Source organism: Schistocerca serialis, chromosome 5, assembly GCF_023864345.2.
Source record: "Schistocerca serialis cubense isolate TAMUIC-IGC-003099 chromosome 5, iqSchSeri2.2, whole genome shotgun sequence".
Classification (NCBI taxonomy): Eukaryota; Metazoa; Arthropoda; class Insecta; order Orthoptera; family Acrididae; genus Schistocerca; species Schistocerca serialis.
The window spans coordinates 79,785,764-79,805,374 of record NC_064642.1 but is presented as its reverse complement, the minus strand read 5'-3'; the positions used below and the strand labels follow the sequence as shown (position 1 = coordinate 79,805,374).

Here is a 19,611-nt window from a genome sequence, read left to right as displayed (position 1 = left end):
AGGAGGTAACAGAGCAGAGACATACAGCGCGTATTGGTGGTTGAGAGAGTCATCAAAGAAGGAGAAATATGACGGGTGGTTGGGCATTGACATCAGCCGACAGGCGTACCGAAAAAGCAACAAATCGCGCCGCTAGTTTAGCGGTAATTCGGCAGCTTCGGCATACAGACTCTCAACAGGGCTGGTGCAGAATGCTCCAGTCACCAGACGTAACCTCCGATGGTGGATAGAGTTTAGACGATGTAAGATGGACGGCCGGGCAGAAGAGTAGACGAAGCTCCCATAGTCCAGCTTTGATCTGACAATGGACCGATATAAGTGAAGCAGGACCAATCAATCTGCTCCCCATGACGTACCGCTGAGAACGCGGAGGACATTTACGGAATGGGTACAACGAGCATCCAAGTAAGACACATGTGGAAACCAGCAAAGTTTCCTGTCAAATGTAAGACCTAAAAATTTTTTTGTCTCCATGAATGGGAGAGCAACGGGACCAAGATGTAAGGATGGTGGAAGAAACTGTTTGTAATGCCAGAAGATCATACAGATCGTTTTCTCACCAGAAAAACGGAAACCGTTAGCGACACTCCAGGAATATAGACGGTCGAGACAACGCTGAAGACAGCGCTCCAAGAGACACGTTCTCTGAGTGCTGCAGTAGATCGTAAAGTCGTCCACGAAAAGGGAGCCTGAAACGTCAGCTGGAAGGCAATCCATTATTGGATTGATAGCTATGGCAGAAAGGGCCATGCTCAAAACGGAGCCCTGGGGCACCCCATTCTCCTGGCGAAAGGCATCTGACAAAACAGAACCCACACGTATCCGGAACATTCGATCCATTAAAAATGCATTAATAAAAAGAGGGAGGTGACCACGAAGGCCCCAAGTATGCATGGTGCGGAGAATGACCGCCCTCCAACAGGTGTCTAAGCCTTCTCCAGATCGAAGAACACAGCCACCGTCTGGCGCTTACGCAAAAAGTTGTTCATAATGAAAGTCGACAAGGTAACTATGTGGTCAACAGCAGTGCAGCGCCTACGAAAGCCACATTGGACATCGTTAAGGAGGCATCAAGATTAAAGGAGCCAAACCAATCGAGAATTTACCATGCGCTCCATCACCTTGCAGATGCAGCTGGTAAGGGAGATGGGGCGATAACTGGAAGGAAGGTGTTTGTCATTTCCTGGTTTGGGTATGGGAACAACAATTGCTTCACACTAGCGTGTGCGAACGTGACCTTCAGTCTAGATGCAATTATAGGCGCGAAGAAGTAAGCCTTTACCTGCAGGAGAGAGGTTCTTCAGCATCTGACTATGGATACCACTGGGCCCCGGAGCAGAAGGGATTCGGACCGGGCGAGTGCATTTTCGAGTTCCCGCACGGTGAAGGCGGCATTGTAACTTTCACGATGCAAAGACCGGAAAGAAGATGGCCGTGCCTCCTCTGCTTGTTTTCGGGGGAGGAAGGCAGGGTGGTAATGGGCAGAGCTCGAAACCACTGCGAAAAAGCGGCCGAAGGCATTCGAGACATCCTCAGGATCCACAAGGACTTCATTCTCTACAGTCAAGCCAGAAATCGGGTAGTGGACCTTGGTGCCAGATAGCCGGCACAGGCCACCCCAGACAACTGAAGAAGGAGTAAAACTGTTGAATGACCTGGTGAAAGCCACCCAGCCAGCCTTTTTGCTTTCTTTGATAACCCGACGACATTGTGCACGGAGTCGTTTGTAACTGGTACAGTTCGCCATCATAGGGTGGCGTTGGAAGGTGCGTAGAGCACGTCGCCGAGCACGAATACGTTGCTTCATGCTGTAGTCCACCAGGGGACTGGGACTCGACGTCGAGAAGAGGAAGTACGAGGGATGGAATATTCAGCAGCACTGAGAATAATGTCCGTGAGGTATGCGACCTGACTATCGCAGCTGGAGAAGTTTTGATCATGGACAGCCACCAGGGAGGTGAAAAGCCCCCAGTCGGCTTTGGAGATGTTCCAGCTAGTGGAACATGGAGAAGGGGTGTGATGCAGGAGATGGATTACGCAGAGGAAATGGTCGCTCGAGTATGTGTCAGACAGAGCATACCACTTGAACCGACGTGCAAGTTGGATAGTGGATATTGAGAGGTCCAAGTGGGAATAGGTATGCATTGTGTCAAAAGAAAGGTAGGTGCACCAGTATTTAAGCAGACTAGATTGAAGTGGTTGAAAAGGTCTGCCAAGAGGGAGCCTCTCGCGCAGGATGCTGGAGAGCCCCAAAGGGGATGGTGGTCATTAAAGTCTCCAATCAACAAAAATTGTGTAGGAAGCTGAGCAATCAGTTGTATCATGTCTGCCCTAGTAAAGGCAGATGATGATGGAGTGTAAACAGTACAAATGGAAAATGTGAAAGTGGGAGAGTAATTTGGATGGTAACTGCCTGCAGATCTGTGTGCAATGTGATTGGATCGTAGTAGACATCATTCCGAACCAGCAACATGACCCCTCCATGAGCCGGAATACCTGCCACAGGGGGTAGGTCAAAAGGCATGGAGGTATAGTGTGCCAGGTCAATACGATCGCATGGGCGTCACTTCGTTTCTTGGAGACCTACGACAAGCGGGCAGTGCATTCGAAGGAGCAATTTTAGTTCCTCTCAATTGGACTGAATGCTGCAAATATTACATTGAAGAAGTGCCACTAAAAAAGAAGAAACAAGAAAGGGTCACCTCAATGGCCGCTGAGGGCCTGGCTTCAAGGGAGCACTGCTGCTGTAATCGAGAGGTGGTGAGTTATGGTCCATCAACTCAACAGTTGCATCTTCCACCTTTCTGAGCTGGTCAGGAGGGGCTGCTTCCTCCTCCGGTGAAAGGCCAGTGATCAGCTACCAGCGGTGCGGCCTGGCGAAACTGAAGATGGCCGGGGACGACAACCGCCGGGTGGCACAGGAGAAGAAACGTGCCTCGGCGGAGATGGAGAACTCTTTTTTTCTATGAGCCTTCTTTGAAGAATTACGTTTTGTCAAAAGAACAGTTGATGGCTGTGAAGTTTGTGTACACAAGAAATCTTCGCGTGTCGGTTCTTTTTTGAAGGTCCAAGCATCTGATTTAGAGGTCCTCGTCTTAGCAGTAGCAGATGATGAGGTTTGTGCCTTAGGGTTGGCGGGAGGAAGAGGAGACGTTGATCGGGCTATCTTAGCACTGGCTGATCTGATGACCGAATCGCTAAATGTTAGATCACATGTCTGTGTAGCTACCTCCCTGGTAGGCTGAGGAGAGGCGAGAACAGTACTGTATTGACCTGCCGGAAGCACAGTGGGCTTTCTGCTATTGAATAACTTGCGAGCAGCCGAGGTCGACACCTTCTGTTTCACTCAAATTTCCTGTATACTTTTCTCATCTTTGTAGACGGGGCAGTCGCGAGAGGAGGCAGCATGGTCGCCCATACAGTTAATGCAACAAGGGGACGGATGTGGACAGTCACCCTCATGGGCGTCCCTGCCACAGGTAACGCATTTAGCCGCACTTGAACAAGACTGCCGTTTATGGTTAAACAGCTGACATTGGTAACACTTTGTAGGGCTGGGTAAATACAGCCGAACAGAAATGATCTCATAACCCGCTTTAATTCGTGAAGGCAATTGCACATTGTCGAATGTCAGGGTTCGGGTCGGTATGAGCTCCTTGTTGACCCTTTTCATGACCCGATGGACGGCTGGTCACTTCCTGATCAGAGAGGAAAGACAGAATCTCCTCATCAGTTAGTCCGTCGAGTGACATAGTATACACCACGCCACATGACGAATTCAAGGTGCGGTGGGCCTCCACCTGTACAGGAAATGTGTGTAAGAGAGTGGCTTGAAGTAATTTTTGGGCCTGGAAGGTGCTTTCTGTCTCCAACAGCAAGGTACCGTTGCGCAATTTATCGAGTACAAGATTTCACTGGTCCTGCAATCGCATCTACGCCCTTCTGAATGACGAATGGGTTGACTGTTGAGAAATTGTGACCTTCAGTTCTGGTGACAACAAGAAACTTCGGTGCTGGTGGTAGGATTTTTGGAACAGGAGTTTCATTTTGGGCAGAAGACAGGGAAGAAGAAGAAGAAGAAGAAGAAGAAGAAGAAGAAAAATCCATTGCAGATGAATCCTCCACGATTGCCAGCGTCTCCGATGGCGTGCTCCTTTCTTGTGGGGCCCTCTCAGAGGGCACTCCCTCCTCAGGTGATTGTCCACACCTCAGGTCACACCTCCCGAGAAACGGACGGAGGGACCAATCGGCACGTTCGGTAGGTAACAGCTCAGGCAATCACCCCTCCCTGGGCCTGCTCTTTACCAGGAGGTATATGCGTGCCTTACTTGTCTACCCAGGGCGGGGAATTATGCGTTACCCCATCACTGGCTACGCATGCGAACGCGTGGGTCGGCCTTCAGACACGCACAGGGAGGAAAGAAGAGAGGAAAGAGAGAGAGGGATAGAAGAAAGAATCTCAAACGCCAAAGTGGAGGATAAGACACGGAAAAGAAGACAAGGAGAACAGGGCAAGGAGAATGAGGCAGAGACAGAAGTAAGGGAATGAAAGCAAGGAGAAGAGTGAACGTAGGGAAAGACCAATAGAGGAAGAAAGCGTGAGGATGGAAAAAAACAAAGGAAACGGATCCAGGAGTTTTCAAATGTCCGTCTCCGGATGAAGGCTCGATACATTACTCCCAAGAAGAGGGAGTGTGAAGGGGTGGTAAGGGGGGGGGATTGGGGACGAGGAGGGATAGGGAAGGGGGTAGGGCAGCCCAGAAAGGGAGAACTGCACTAGCTCGGGGCCCCATGCTCGCCAAGCACATATCCACAAAAGAGTTGTGGACCCCCTGGGGGTAATGCAAGATCGTCAGTGTACATAAACTTTCTAGCAGTAGTAGCTGGTAAATCCGCAGTGTATATGTTGAACAGCAATGGGGCAAGGACCGATCCTTGTGGTAGTCCATCATTCAGTTTGTAAGGTCTGCTTACGTTGCCATTTAGGTGCACTTCAACTACTCTGCTGGCCAACATGTTGTTCAACAAGTGTTTTGCAGGGGATTATTTTAAGGAATTTTATGATCATCGCTTTTTGCTAAATTGTGTCGTATGCTGATGTCAGGTCCACAAACACAGCTACAGTCTTCTTGCAGTCCTGAAACACTCTATGTGACTTGTTAGGGCCAGCACCTGGTCAGTACAACTGCGCTTTGGTCTAAAGCCAGCTTGCTCTATTGGTATGTTATCTACGGTTGTAGCCGAGATTCTATTATATATTATTCTTTCCAGCAGCTTATAGCAGACACTCAGGAGGGCAATAGGCCTACAATCTTCTGCATTATCTACATTTTTTCCAGGTTTCAGTATTGCGACAATTATAGCTCTTTTGAGTATTGGTGGTAGCTGTCCATTGCGTAAGATGTTGATGTAAAATTTAGCAAAGCCATTCAGTTGTTCTAGGACCACAGAGTGATAGGAATTCTGGTTAAATATCATCTAGTCCAGCTGCTTTTCCTGATTTTACTTCCTTTAGTGCAGATGAAACCTCAACAGCCGTGATATCAAGTGAAAACTGAGAAACTGCTGCAGTCTGGGACATTTTTGATTTTAATTCTGAACGAATTCTTTTTGCCTCTTTCTCGTCACTGTCGGCACGTTTTTTTGTCAGACTAACTAATCTGTTTGCTATTGCATCTGGTTGTATCTTGGAGTGCTTAGCACTGAATTTAGGAGTACTGCTACCAAGTTTCTGTAAAAGAGACCACACTTTTTGGCTGGAGTGCTGAAAATTTGTATTTTCCATGGGGTTGATCCATTTTTCTCTTCTAGCTGAGTCTTGAGAATTTAGTAACTCATCTGCGATTTCAGGGTCACCGCTAATTTTATATTCTTCACATAGCTCGTTACATTTAAGATTCCAACCAGGGACATAAGCCTTCCTGTATCCTCTTGGGATATGTTTCTTTGCGATGGCACATACTAATCCTGTAAAGCACTTATAATTTTCCTATTGTAGATGGGATTCACTGTATATTATGTTCTAGTTCGCTAGTGAATTTTGACCAGTTGGCTTCTAACAATGTACACAATATATAATTACACAATATGGCAGTCTGGCCTTGGCAGCCAGAAAAACTGTTGTCACGTGTATATGAATTTTTATTTGCACGTGTGTGTGTGTGTGTGTGTGTGTGTGTGTGTGTGTGTGTTGTCCAATTATGATGATGGCCTTTTGTGTTATATTTAAATTAGAAGAAATATATAGACAGTTGTGGAGAAAAATTAAGCACAGTACTATAAAGTTATGAAAGTGTTACCTTGACATTTTGGACATTTGAACTCTCAGTTTCACCAATGTGTTCTACTGCAGGCTCACACATTTTTGACTTATGAAGGTTGTCTTGTAATGAATTATTTTCTTCTACAGTTTGTTGCTTAATGCTAACAGTTGAGTTGAATGCTCTCAGCTCTTGACTCTGACTTGATACACATGTTTGTTGACTACCACTAGAGCACACGTGTGACTCAGACTGTGAATTGAGAGAGAAAAATAATTAATTTTAGCCTTAATTTCAGCTTATACAGGAAAAACTGTAATTACCAATAGAAGTATAACACAAAATTATACAGAAAAAACTTAATCAAACAATGGAAAATAAGTGATGTGGAAAGTCTTTTTGTTCTGCCTGTCTGTGACTCAACATCTCCACTATATAGGAAGCAGCAATCTATCCTCAAAGAAAAATTTAATAAATTTCAGAGTTCTAGAAGTTTGTTCTCCTCAATCATATTTTGGATGAAGTAACACATTGAAAACATACAGCTAAAAGCAAATGCAGGCTTTCTAAGTTAACTGTACTGGTGAATCTCACAAAATCAGGTGAATAATATGTTTGTTTTGGAGCAACGTTTCAACAAGTTTCTTACTGCTCACCTTCTGGTGAAGTACCTGGGTGCTACTGGATGCTGTTATTTATCAACTCTATGTAATTTTTATCTTCTGGACTCACACCAGTAGCTAGGAACTGAGAATCCCAAGCAGTGGGGGTAAAGGTGGCGGATGGGTGTCTGCGTGCAACCACCAGCATGTTCCACTCATACAGATGGAAGCCACTGTCTCTGTTCATTAGATTTGCACTCTTATTTCTACTGCTTCCTTGAATATAGAATCCCAGAAATGCCTGGTACAACAGGCACTTGTGTGTCTTCAAAGCTACATGAGTCCCTGGATGATACAGTGCCCTGCTATCAATGACTTGTCTGTGTAGCCAAGGTGGATGCTCCTCATACATTCTACATAGATCTGTGGAACACAGAGTTGTGTTTAGCTGACATATTGATGGCCACTCCCACACAGGTTGCCCTACAAGCCAGCATGTTCCTAATTCTTCATGCACAGCGGAAAACAGTATTCACGTTGTCCTTGACCAGGATCTTTGCAATATTGGCTGCCACAATATGACAAGAAATAAAGAAACTTGTCATCAAAACATATTATTCAGCTGATTTCCTGAGAAGAATTCATTAAGTGTAGCTAACACACAAAGAGCCAAGAGTCACAAGAAACAAAAAAGTGTAAGGAAGGACAGAGTTTAACGCCCAATAATGTTTAGGTAAGAGTTTGGAAAGAGTGTAATATGGATCCACAGCCTTTAAATTTTTTTGTAAGTGATGTCCTCTTGCTTTTAGTGTTTTATTTACCAACACATGAGTTTTTGACGTGTAGGTTTACATTAGGAAGGTATAACAGTGCAACAGTAATATTACTTCATTTACAAAAAAATGACTATAACATTCAAAGAGTTACCTCAGTATCAACTACACCAAGATTTAAGAAAACTATAGAAATCTTAACTCCCTTGAATACTGCCAGGTAGGCATTTGAGACATTTGGAGATGTGTTTATGGAATTACGGAGCAAGATGGAAGGAGAAGACTTGCTGAAGGAAATGAGCAGTGAGTAAGGTAAGTTGCACCAGTCATATGAACAATTGCGAGGGCAAATGCAGCAGATAGTGGAAGTAGTGCCACACACGGTGCTGGTGACATCCAGAAACTGAATGGTGTGATAGAGACAGAGTGCATGATATTCCTCATTGCTACAAGGCCATCATGGGATAGCACGCTACACAGTTAACCAGTCTGGAAAATTATGCAAATGAATGTTATACTTGTTTTGAAGTATTATTATGTATTATTTACACTACTGGCATAGTATTCTGCATATGTTGTTTCCAAAGTTGATGCTACAATTTTAGAGAATACTGCTATGCAAAGGAATTTTATACTTGTTTTGAAGGTGACATTGTAATTTACATACTAGACAGTGCACAACTTATTTTTGAACCAAATTTACTGATGCTTACACCTAAATGTTATGTAACAAAGTTGTATTATGTTGCTCATTACAAGATTAATGAAACATGAATATTGAATGTTACTTTCACAAAACACATGTGTATTACTCTACAGTTTATGTAATTATAACATGACTAAAGCTAAAATGTTACATAAGAATACAGTATATAATATCTGCTTACTGATGCAGATAGCTTTACAGGGTTTTGAAACAAGTATAGAGACAGACGGAAGAGCATGTGTGTGTGTGTGTGTGTGTGTGTGTGTGTGAGAGAGAGAGAGAGACACACACACACACACACACACACACACACACACACACAAGCCACTAATACACTTTACAAACACCCTCGTCCAGCTTTCTGTGCTTACTTTCAGAAGGCCAAGTTCTGGTGTAGCTGCTATACATGTTTTAAAGTATAACCTGGCTTTGTGAACTATTAGTTTCTCCATTGGGTAGCAAGGGAGGATTTAGGAGGACAGTTAGAGAGGAGTGACAGGTCACTCAGGCCCTAGGATACGAGGGACCCACCTGTTTTGAACATGAAGGAAAACAAACATCCTGTCCCACATCTTGTACATGTGAACTGTGTTATCATCTATGAAAAACTTTACTGTCCAGTCGCATCAGGATCCTCTTTGATAAAACTGTAGGCAGAGTAGTATGTCAACAGAGTAAATAACATGAAAAAGAAAGTTGATTGCAATCTCTTACGCAAAGAATCATCAATAAACACAGCTTCATGATTACATTTAAAATACTGCAAAATTATTTTGGCACTTCTTCACTGAATATTCAGTAAGACCTCCAAAAGATAACTGTTTTGCGTTACATTGATAAAACAAAGCTTTAGTTCTTAAGATGAAGCTGTGTTTTGAAAGGTTAACCTGTAATAAAACAAGCTACGGTTAAGACAATCGGCAGACTTTATTATTAATCTTTGGGATGCCATACCTCAGTCGGTAAAAGCAGAACCCTTATAGGATCACTTTGTTGTCTGCCTGTCTGTTAAAAATCCCTTTTCTCAGGAGTGAATCAAACAATGGAAAATCCAGGATGGAATGTAACAATACGAGAGAAGGAAAGCTGCTGCTCACCCTATAGCGGAGATGTTGAGTCGTGATAGGCACAACTGTGTGAATCTTTTTATTGTGCCTATCACGACTCAGCATCTCCACTATTTTCTAAGGAATGGATAGGCATATCAAGTTGTAATTTATGTCACATATTAAGGGTATTTTCCCAGATAGACTGAAGTATGCCATTGTTAAACTACTGCATAAAAAAGGGGACATGTCTGATGTCAACAACTACCGCCCAATCTCTCTTCTGACTGCCTTATCCAAAATTCTTGAAAAAGTAATGTATTCTAGAGTAGCTTCACACCTTTGTAAAAATAAAGTTTTAACAAAATGTCAGTTTGGTTTCCAGAAAGGTTTTTCAATGGAAAATGCTATATACACTTTCACTAATGAAACATTAAATGCTCTGAGTAACCGGAAGTCACCCGCTGGGATTTTTTGTGGTCTCTCAAAGGCTTTTGTCTGTGTAAATCATGGATTACTTCTAGATAAGCTCAAGTACTGTGGTATGAATGGGACAGCACTCAAATGGTTTAACTGGAAAAGTGCAGAAAGTTGAAATAAGTAGTTCACATAATATGCAAAAAACTGGTGATTTCTCGAACTGGGGAACAATCAAGAATAGGGTGCCGCAAAGTTTGGTCTTGGGTCCTCTGCTGTTCTTAATATATATTAATGACTTGCCATTCTATATTCATGATGATGCAAAGCTGGTACTTTTTGCTGATGATACAACTATAGCTATCACACCCAACAGACAAGAATTAACTGGTGAAATCGTAAACGATGTTTTTCAGAAAATCATTAAGTGGTTCTCTGCAAATGGGCTCTTATTGAACTTAGACAAAACACAGTACATACAGATCCACACAGTAAATGGAATGACACCATTAATAAATATAGACTTTGATCAGAAATCGGTAGCTAAGGTAGAATATTCAAAATTTCTAGGTGTATGCATTGATGAGGGGTTGAACCGGAAATAACGCATTGAAGATCTGCTGAAACGTTTGAGTTCAGCTACTTATGCTATTGGGGTCATTGCAAATTTTGGTGATATACATCTCAGTAAATTAGCTTACCAAGCCTATTTTCATTCTCTGCTTTCGTACGGCATCATATTCTGGGGTAACTCATCATTGAGTAAAAGAGTGTTCATTGCACAAAAGCGTGTAATCAGAATAATTGCTGGAGCTCATACAAGATCATCCTCCAGACACTTATTTAAAGACCTAGAGATCTTCACTGTAGCCTCACAATATATATATTCACTTATGAAATTTGTTATTAACAATCCAAACGAACTCAAAAATAATAGCAGTGTACATGGCTACAACATTAGAGAAAGGATGACCTTCACTACTCAAGGTTAAATCTAACTTTGGTTCAGAAGGGGGTAAATTATGCGGCCACAAGAGTCTTTGGTCACTTACCTAATAGCATCATTAATAGTCTGAAAGATAGCCATATAGCATTTAAAAGGAAATTAAAAGAACTTCTTAATGGAAACTCCTTCTACTCATTAGATGAATTTTTGGATATAGAAAGTGGGTAATTTCCCTACCCCCCCCCCCCCCCCCCCCTCCAAAAAAAAGTGTCGTGAAATATTTTGTGTAATGTAATATCTTGTATAGACACCTTTTATTAAACTGACACATTCCACATCATTACGAAGTGTCGTATTCATGATCTATGGAACAAGTACTAATCTAATCTAATAGGTCTACGGTCACTTGATGGTGCAAAAATGTGAAGTGTGTAAGTCAATGCAATCAAAAGATATGGCTATTTACATCACATATTTTGATCTCAAGTAGTAAATTGCACAGCAGTCAGTCACAAATGATGTTTATTGCATATGTAAATTTCAGTCACTGTGTGGCTAGGGTCAGTGCTAGAGAACATGTGAAGAACCAGTTACAATAAAGTAACATGTGTGCCTTATTAACTGTACAATATAATGGAAGGAAACATTCCACGTGGGAAAAATTATATATAAAAACAAAGATGAGGTGACTTACCGAACAAAAGCGCTGGCAGGTCGATAGACACACAAACAAACACAAACATACACACAAAATTCAAGCTTTCGCAACAAACTGTTGCCTCATCAGGAAAGAGGGAAGGAGAGGGGGAGACGAAAGGAAGTGGGTTTTAAGGGAGAGGGTAAGGAGTCATTCCAATCCCGGGAGCGGAAAGACTTACCTTAGGGGGAAAAAAGGACAGGTATACACTCGCACACACGCACATATCCATCCACACATACAGACACAAGCAGACATATTTAAATATGTCTGCTTGTGTCTGTATGTGTGGATGGATATGTGTGTGTGTGCGAGTGTATACCTGTCCTTTTTTCCCCCTAAGGTAAGTCTTTCCGCTCCCGGGATTGGAATGACTCCTTACCCTCTCCCTTAAAACCCACTTCCTTTCGTCTCCCCCTCTCCTTCCCTCTTTCCTGATGAGGCAACAGTTTGTTGCGAAAGCTTGAATTTTGTGTGTATGTTTGTGTTTGTTTGTGTGTCTATCGACCTGCCAGCGCTTTTGTTCGGTAAGTCACCTCATCTTTGTTTTTATATATTATTAACTGTACAGTTGCATAAGCTTTTAAATGTTAGTCAGTCCCCTATGGAATCAAACGTTATCAAACATATTTCGACTCTTGCAAACTCACCCATCAAGGCCTATATGGGGCTTCTGACTGACTTAGAATCATGAAATTTGTCAAGGAGTAATGTTTCACAGTACACCTAAAGGAAAAAATCTGAATATTGTTAATTTGCAATTATTACACATGGAAAAAAAAATCCAAATGTTTGGTCACTTGTTAGCTGGCTGGCTGCCTGTCTGTCTGTGCCCACCCACTTGTCTGTTAAGACCATTTTTCTAACAAGTACACTATACATATCAAGTTCAACTTTATGTCATATTTGGGTGTATATCAAATGGGAAATGGAGGTGGAATTTTTGTGACAGTACACAAGAAACTCAAATCCACCGAGATAGAAATTGAAGCTGCATGTGAGATTGTTTGGGTAAGACTCAAGATTAGGGGTGGCAAAATATGATAATTGGATCCTTCTATTGTCCACCACACACATCTCCTGTGTAACTGAAAACTTAAGAAAAAACCTCTGTTCACTTGCACATAAGTTCCCCAGTCGTACTGTAATCATCGGTGGAGACTTTTTTCATCCAGCAGTTAATTGGGAAAATTACAGTTTTGTTAGTGGTGGGCACGATAAGATACCCTGTGAAACCATACTAAATGCTTCTCTGAAAACTACCTAGTATAGGTAGTTAGGAACACCACCCATGATAAGAATATATTGGATCTAATGGTAGCAAATACCTGACCTCTTTGAGGATGTCCATATCGAAAACGATATCAGTAACCATGATGCAGTTGTAGCAACAATGATTAACACAGTACAAAGGAAACTAAAATAACCAGAAAGATATATATGTTCAGTTAAAAAAAAAAAAAAAAAAAAAAGAGCACTAGTGCCGTATCTCAGTGAGGGACTTTCAGCTCAGGACAGGAGCATGTAGAGGAACTAAGGCTCAAGTTTAAAAGAATAGTTGGCTATGTTTTGGATAGATAGAGAATAGTCCACAATGGGGGGACCCTCCTTGGTATACAGTCACTGTAAAGAAACTTCTGAAGAAATGGAGATTACTGCATAATAGGTGTGAAACAGAGCTAAAGATGCAGAAAAGCTGAATGAAACATATTTTGCTTTCAAGAGAACAGTGCATTGATGCCTTCAGACAGAATATTGTCAAATGATATTTCACAAAACCCAAACAAATTCTGGTCATATATAAAGACTATTAGTGGCATCAAAGTTGGCGTCCAGTCCCTAGTGATTGAGACAGGAACTGAAATTTAGGGTAGCAAAGCAAAGGCTGAAATGCTTAATTCTGTTTTCAAATGCTCCTTTACAAGTGAAAACCCAGGAGAAGTGCCCCAATTTAATCCTTGTACAGTTGAAAAGAAGAATGAAATAAGTACTAGTGTCACTGGTTTTGAGAAACAGCTGAAATCGTTAAAATTGACAAAGCTTCAGGGTGCAATGGAATCCCTATCATATTCTCTACCGAATTTCCAGCTGAGTTACCAACTTTTCTAACTGTAATCTAGCGTAGATTCTGTGAACAAGAAACTGTGCCCAGTCCTTAGAAAAAAGCACAGGTCACACCCATCTACAAGAAGGGTAGTGGGTAGTAGAAATGACCCTCAAAATGACCATCCAGTATCCTTGACATCAGTGTGTTGTGGAGTCTTAGTACTTATTCTGAGCTCAACATAATGATGTACCTTGAGAGGGAAGGAAGATTGGGTTTAACATCCTGTCAACATTGAGGTCACTAGAGAATGAGGTATCTTGAACAGAATGACCTCCTCAGTGCCAACCTGTGGATTCCGATAACATCAATCATGTGAAATCCTATTCTCATTTATTTCACATGACATACAGAAAGGTTTGGATCAAGGCAGTCAGGTAGGTGCAGGATTTCTTGATTTCTGAAAAGCATTTGACTCAGTACCACACCTACACATATTGTCAAAAGTATTATCATATGGAGTACCAAGTGAAATTTGTGACTGGATTGAGGACTTTTTGATAGGGAGGATGGAGCATGTTATCTTGGATGGAGAGTCATTGTCAGATGTAGAAATATCTTCAGATGTGTTCTACGAATGTGTGTTGGGAGCCTTGCTGTTCCTGTTATATATTAATGACCATGCAGAAAATATTAATAGTAACCTCAGACTTTTTGCGGATCACGTAGTTATCTACTATGAAGTACTGTCTGTAAGAAACTGCATAATATTCAGTCAGAGCTTGGTAGATTACAAAGTGGTGCCAAGATTGACAACTTGCTTTAAATGTTCAGAAATGTAAAATCATACACTTCACAAAATGAACAAATGTAGTATCCTGTGACTACAATATCAGTGAGTTACTGCTGGAATCAACCAACTCTTACAAATAAGTGGGTATAACACTTTATAGGGATATGAAATGGAAGGATCATAAAGGCCCAGTTGTGGGTAAAGCAGGTGGTAGACTTCAGTTTATTGGTAGAATACTGGGCAAGTGCAGTTGGTCTGCGAAGCAGATTGCTTAGAAATCACTTGTGTGACTGATTGTAGAATATTGTTCAATTGTGTGGGATCCATACCAAATAGGGCTGACAGGGGATATTGAACGTATATGGAGAAGGGCAACACAAATGTTCACAAGCTTGATTGATCCATGGGAGAGTGTCACACAGATGCTGAAGGAACTAAACTGGCAGCCTTTTGAAGAGATTCTTGTTTCCTGGGATGGATGAACTATCTGCACACATAATTAAGTTTGTACAGAACCCTTAGTGTGCAAGCTTTAATCACACTTATAAGGATTTATTCTAAAACACAACTGTTTGTTATTGTGATCTTTAGTCCAAATACTAGTTTAGTGCAGCTGTCCACATTATAGTGTATCCTGTGCGGCCTCTTCAGCTCTGCATAACTACTGCAACCTACATCCATTTGAACCTGCTTACTGTTGTCAAGTCTTGGTCTTCCTCTACAATTTTCATCCCCAAACTTTCCTTCCATTACCAAACTGATGATTCTGTGATGCTTCAGAATGTGTTTTATCAACCAAACTCCACCTTTAATGAAGTTGTACCCTATATTTCTTCTTTCCCCAATTTGATTCAGTACCACCTCACCCATTATCTGATTTACCTATCTAATCTTCAACATTCACCTATAGCACCATATTTTAAAAGCTTCTGTTCTCTTCTTCCCTTTCATGTACTTCAACTCTTACAACTGCAGTCTAGTTTCTGCACAAATTGTGAATAACCATTTGCTTCAGAATTTCAAAGATTGTAGTATTATGCTCAAAATAACGTTGTCAAATGCCTTCTCTAAAGCCACAAATGCTGAAAACAAAGGTTTGCCGTTGCTTCAGAACCACAACTGAGCTTCCCTGAGGTGAGCTGCTATAGGTCTTTTTTTTTACATTTTTTTGTCAGCATTATTTTGCAACCATGAGTTATCAGACTGATAGTTGGGTAATATACGCACCTGTCAACAACTATCTTCTTTGGAAGAATTTATAATAAACTGTAGAATTTTAGAAAATGTAAAATAATACTTCAGAATACTTTCAAGAGATGAAACAATATGAATAGTGGCAAAAGAAAAGAAAATAGTAGACCAGAGAATAAAATTTCAGACAAAGTAATGTAAATTGCAATGGGAGACAAGTAAATTTTATGAAATGTGGCAGAGAATGATATGTATGTGATTCTGAACATAACCAATAAAGTTGCTATATTTTTGCTTGGTTTCAGAGCTCTCTCTCAACAAGTGCCTGGTTTGACATTTACATTCATGTTAAGAAAGCTTCAGACTTGAAGTTTTTTAATTGCCTTAATCGCATGTAGGTACGCTGGATTACTAGTTTCAACGGGACTAAGCCTTTGTCTTGAGATCCACAGTGAACAGGCTACGAAATCATGTTGTGTGATAAACTGCACATTTGTTTTCTACCATCATAATGGACTCATAATAAAGAGAGTAGAACATTAAAAAATATAACTGTGTTATACATGTTTGCAAAATATTGTTGAAAAATAAATAAATAAAAAAATAGACGCTGACCTCAAGGAAGCTCAGTTTTGTCATAAGTCCACTGCGATGGTAATAAAACAAATGTGCAGTTTATTGCATAGTATGATTTCATAATCTGTATGCTGTTGATCCAAAGATGGCAACTTAGTCCTGTTGAAGCTTATAATCCAGTGTACCTATATGCGATCAAGCCAATAACAAACTTCACAAATTATAGGAAGCGTCCTTGCATTGAATTCACTGATCACTCAAAATCCAAAAATGTCAGGTATTTAGTTATATCTGCAGTCTGCAAACCACTGTGAATTGCATGGCAGAGGGTACTTCCAATTGCACCACATATTAAAATTTCTTCTCCATAGAATCAAGTACGGTGTATGTAAGAAAGACAGCTTAAATCCATCTGTACGTGCTATAATGAGTAAATTTTCATCTCGGTTCATATGGGAGCAGTACACAAAGGATTGTAATATAATCCTAAATTCTTCAGTTAATGGTGGTTCTTGAAACTTTGTAAGTAGGCTGTCACAAAGTAATTAGCGCATCTATTTTCAATCATATGTTGATTCAAGTCTTTCAGCATCTCCGTGGTGCTACCCCTGGATCGAACAAACCTATAATCATTCATGCTGCCCTTCTTTGTCACATGAGTGTTTTATAAGCAATCTCCTTTGTAGACTGATTGCACTTACCCAATGAACTGAAGTCTGCCACCTGTTCCTAAGAGTCTGAGGCTACATGAACTACTAGGGCCCAGTATGCTTCCCTGGAACACGGGTGAAGCTACTTTTACATCTGAACTCTCCATCCATGCTGTGTCCTCCGTACGAAGAAATCCTCAATACAGTTACAAATTTTATTTGATATTACTTATGGCTGTAATTTTGTTAATATGCTTTGATGTGATACCGAGTGAAATGCTTTTTGTAAGTCAAGAAATTCTGTATCTACTGGCTGCCTTGTTCCATGGTTTCAGGATGTAATGTGAGAAAAGTAAGAGTTTGGTTACGCATGACCAGTGTTACTGGTGCATGCTGACTGGTAGGGAGAAGGTCATTACTTTCAAGGCACCTCATTATGTCTGGGCTAAGGATATGTTTTAAGGCCCCTCACAAGGTCTAACACCTCAATCCATAGAACTTCTCACTCCACTCAAACCATGCACCCCATCTTTTACCTTCTTCCTAAGACCCACAAACCCCATCATCCTGGCTGTCCTATAGTTGCTGGCTTCAAAGCACCCACCGAACGTATATCTGCCTTAGTTGATCAACACCTGGAACCCATAGTACAAAGACTCCCCTCCTACATCAAAGATAGCAACCATTTCCTAGATCCAGAATGAGATTTTCACTCTGCAGTGGAGTGTGCGCTGATATGAAACTTCCTGGCAGATTAAAACTATGTGCTGGACCGAGACTCGAACTTTGAACCTTTGCCTTTTGCAGGCAAGTGATCTCATCCGACCTGTCCTCACAGCTTCAGTTCTGTCAGTAGCTCATCTCCTACCTTCCAAACTTCACAGAAGCTCTTCTGTGAACCTTGCAGAACTAGCACTCCTGGAAGAAAGCATATTGCGGAGACATAGCTTAGCCACAGGTTTGCAGAAGAGCATCTGTGAAGTTTGGAAGGTAGGAGATGAGGTATTGGCACAACTGAAGCTGTGAGGACAGGTCGTGAGTCGTGCTTGGGTAGCTCAGATGGTAGAGCACTTACCTGCGAAAGGCAAAGGTCCCGAGTTCGAGTCTCAGTCTGGCACACAGTTTTAATCTGCCAGGAAATTTCATTTCCTAGATATCGTCTGAAATCTGTGCCCATCCCACTTCCATCACACACCTTGCTTGTCACCAGTGATGCCACCTCCTTCTATACCAACATCCCCCACGTACATGGTCGGTCTGCTGCTGAACATTTCCTCAGTCAGCACATACCTGACTCCAAATCTATGATATCCTTCCTACTCACCTTAATTAACTTTACATTTGCTAACAACTACTTCACCTTTGAGGGGCAGACATACAAACAGATCAGGGGTACAGCCATGGGAACCAGGACGGCTCCTTCCTACGCCAAACTTTTCATGTGTCGCTGGCAAACTTTCCAAGGGTGGCGTGGAGGGGGCTTTCCTGGGATCCATACATCTTCAGGCTCTGGTTTGATTTTGGTACATTGATGACATCTTTACCATATGGACTCTTGGTGAGGCTGAGCTGCTAAAATTCTTGGAATCTTTGAATACCTTACCAAAATTAAATTTCACAGGGTCCTATTCTGAATCCCATACCACTTTCCTTGATGTTGATCTTGTCCTCACCGAAGGCCAGCTACACACTTCCGTCCACATTAAACCTACCAACAAACCACAGTACTTACATTTTGATAGTTGCCATCTTTTCCATGTCAAACGTTCCCTCCCGTACAGCCTTGGTATCTGAGGCAAATGCATTTGCTTGGATGCAGACTCTTTGCAGCAATACACCACCACACTCACTTCAGCCAATACACCACTACTCTCACTTCAGCCTTCACTGCTCATAATTACCCCATCAGCCTAATTAAAAAGCAGATTTCCTGGGCCATCACATCCAACCCTGGTACTGCTAATCCCTCCAGCTTTGGAGCACACCAGGTGGTGACTCAGTATTATCCTGGTCTGGAGTGTGTCAATCAACTACTTCGACAGGGCCATGACTTCCTAAATACCCTGAAATGAGATCCGTTCTGTCTGAAATTTTGCCCACCACACCTAGAATAGCTATCCATCACCTTCCCAATCACCGCAATATTCTTGTCAGACCCTATTCTCCTTCTGCACCCATCTGCGTACCCTATGGCTCCTATCCCTGTGATCATGCCCACTGCAAGACTTGCTCTATACATCCTCCTACCACCTATAATAGCCTTGTAACTGTCAAAACATATACTATCAAAGGTATAGCCATCTGCAAAATAACACGTCATATACCAGCTATTCTCTAAACATTGTTCAGCCTTCTACATCAGCACGACTACCACCAAAGGTGAATGAGCAGAGGCAGAGGGTGTATACCGGCAACTTGCAATATCTTGTTGCAGAGTGTGCCCTACAACATGGCATTTGTGACCTCGGCGCCTGTTTTATCACACACACCACCTGGATTTTTCCCCTGGACACCAGTTTCTCAGAACTCTGTAGGTGGGAACTAGCACTACAATGTGTCCTTGGTTCTCACCCCCCACCTGGCCTAAATTTACATTAATTTCTTAAGTCTCATCTTTTCTTCACTGTAACTACTCTTTGCTTCACTCTGTTTTAGTTTTCTACATATTTAATTGTCTTTACCATCTAATTTTCACCGGCCCCCTCCCACCTCTGTTATGTAAAATGCGCCTAGATTCCCACTCTTATTAACTTGTGCAAGATGTTTCAGTAGTAATCTCTGTCTTGCTATTACCCTATCTTCCAACTTTTTTTAAGCTCTCAGGTTTTCAAATCTTGTCCAATGCAGTCCCCAACAATCAGACATTCCTTCTCATACTGTACAGTAAGTCTCCCTTGACCCGCAGTTCTG

The 19,611-nt window shown here is 41.8% G+C and overlaps 1 protein-coding gene across 2 annotated transcripts in view; it reads right to left on the bottom strand.

Annotated features, from left to right (window-relative positions):
* Positions 1 to 19,611, bottom strand: part of LOC126481081 (uncharacterized) — a 167,388-nt gene that overhangs the window by 9,350 nt on the left and 138,427 nt on the right. For both annotated transcript variants that reach the window (XM_050104572.1, XM_050104571.1), the window contains exon 8: positions 6,300 to 6,512. In XM_050104572.1, the coding sequence (XP_049960529.1) occupies positions 6,300 to 6,512 (213 nt within the window). The remainder of the gene's footprint in view (positions 1 to 6,299; positions 6,513 to 19,611) is intronic.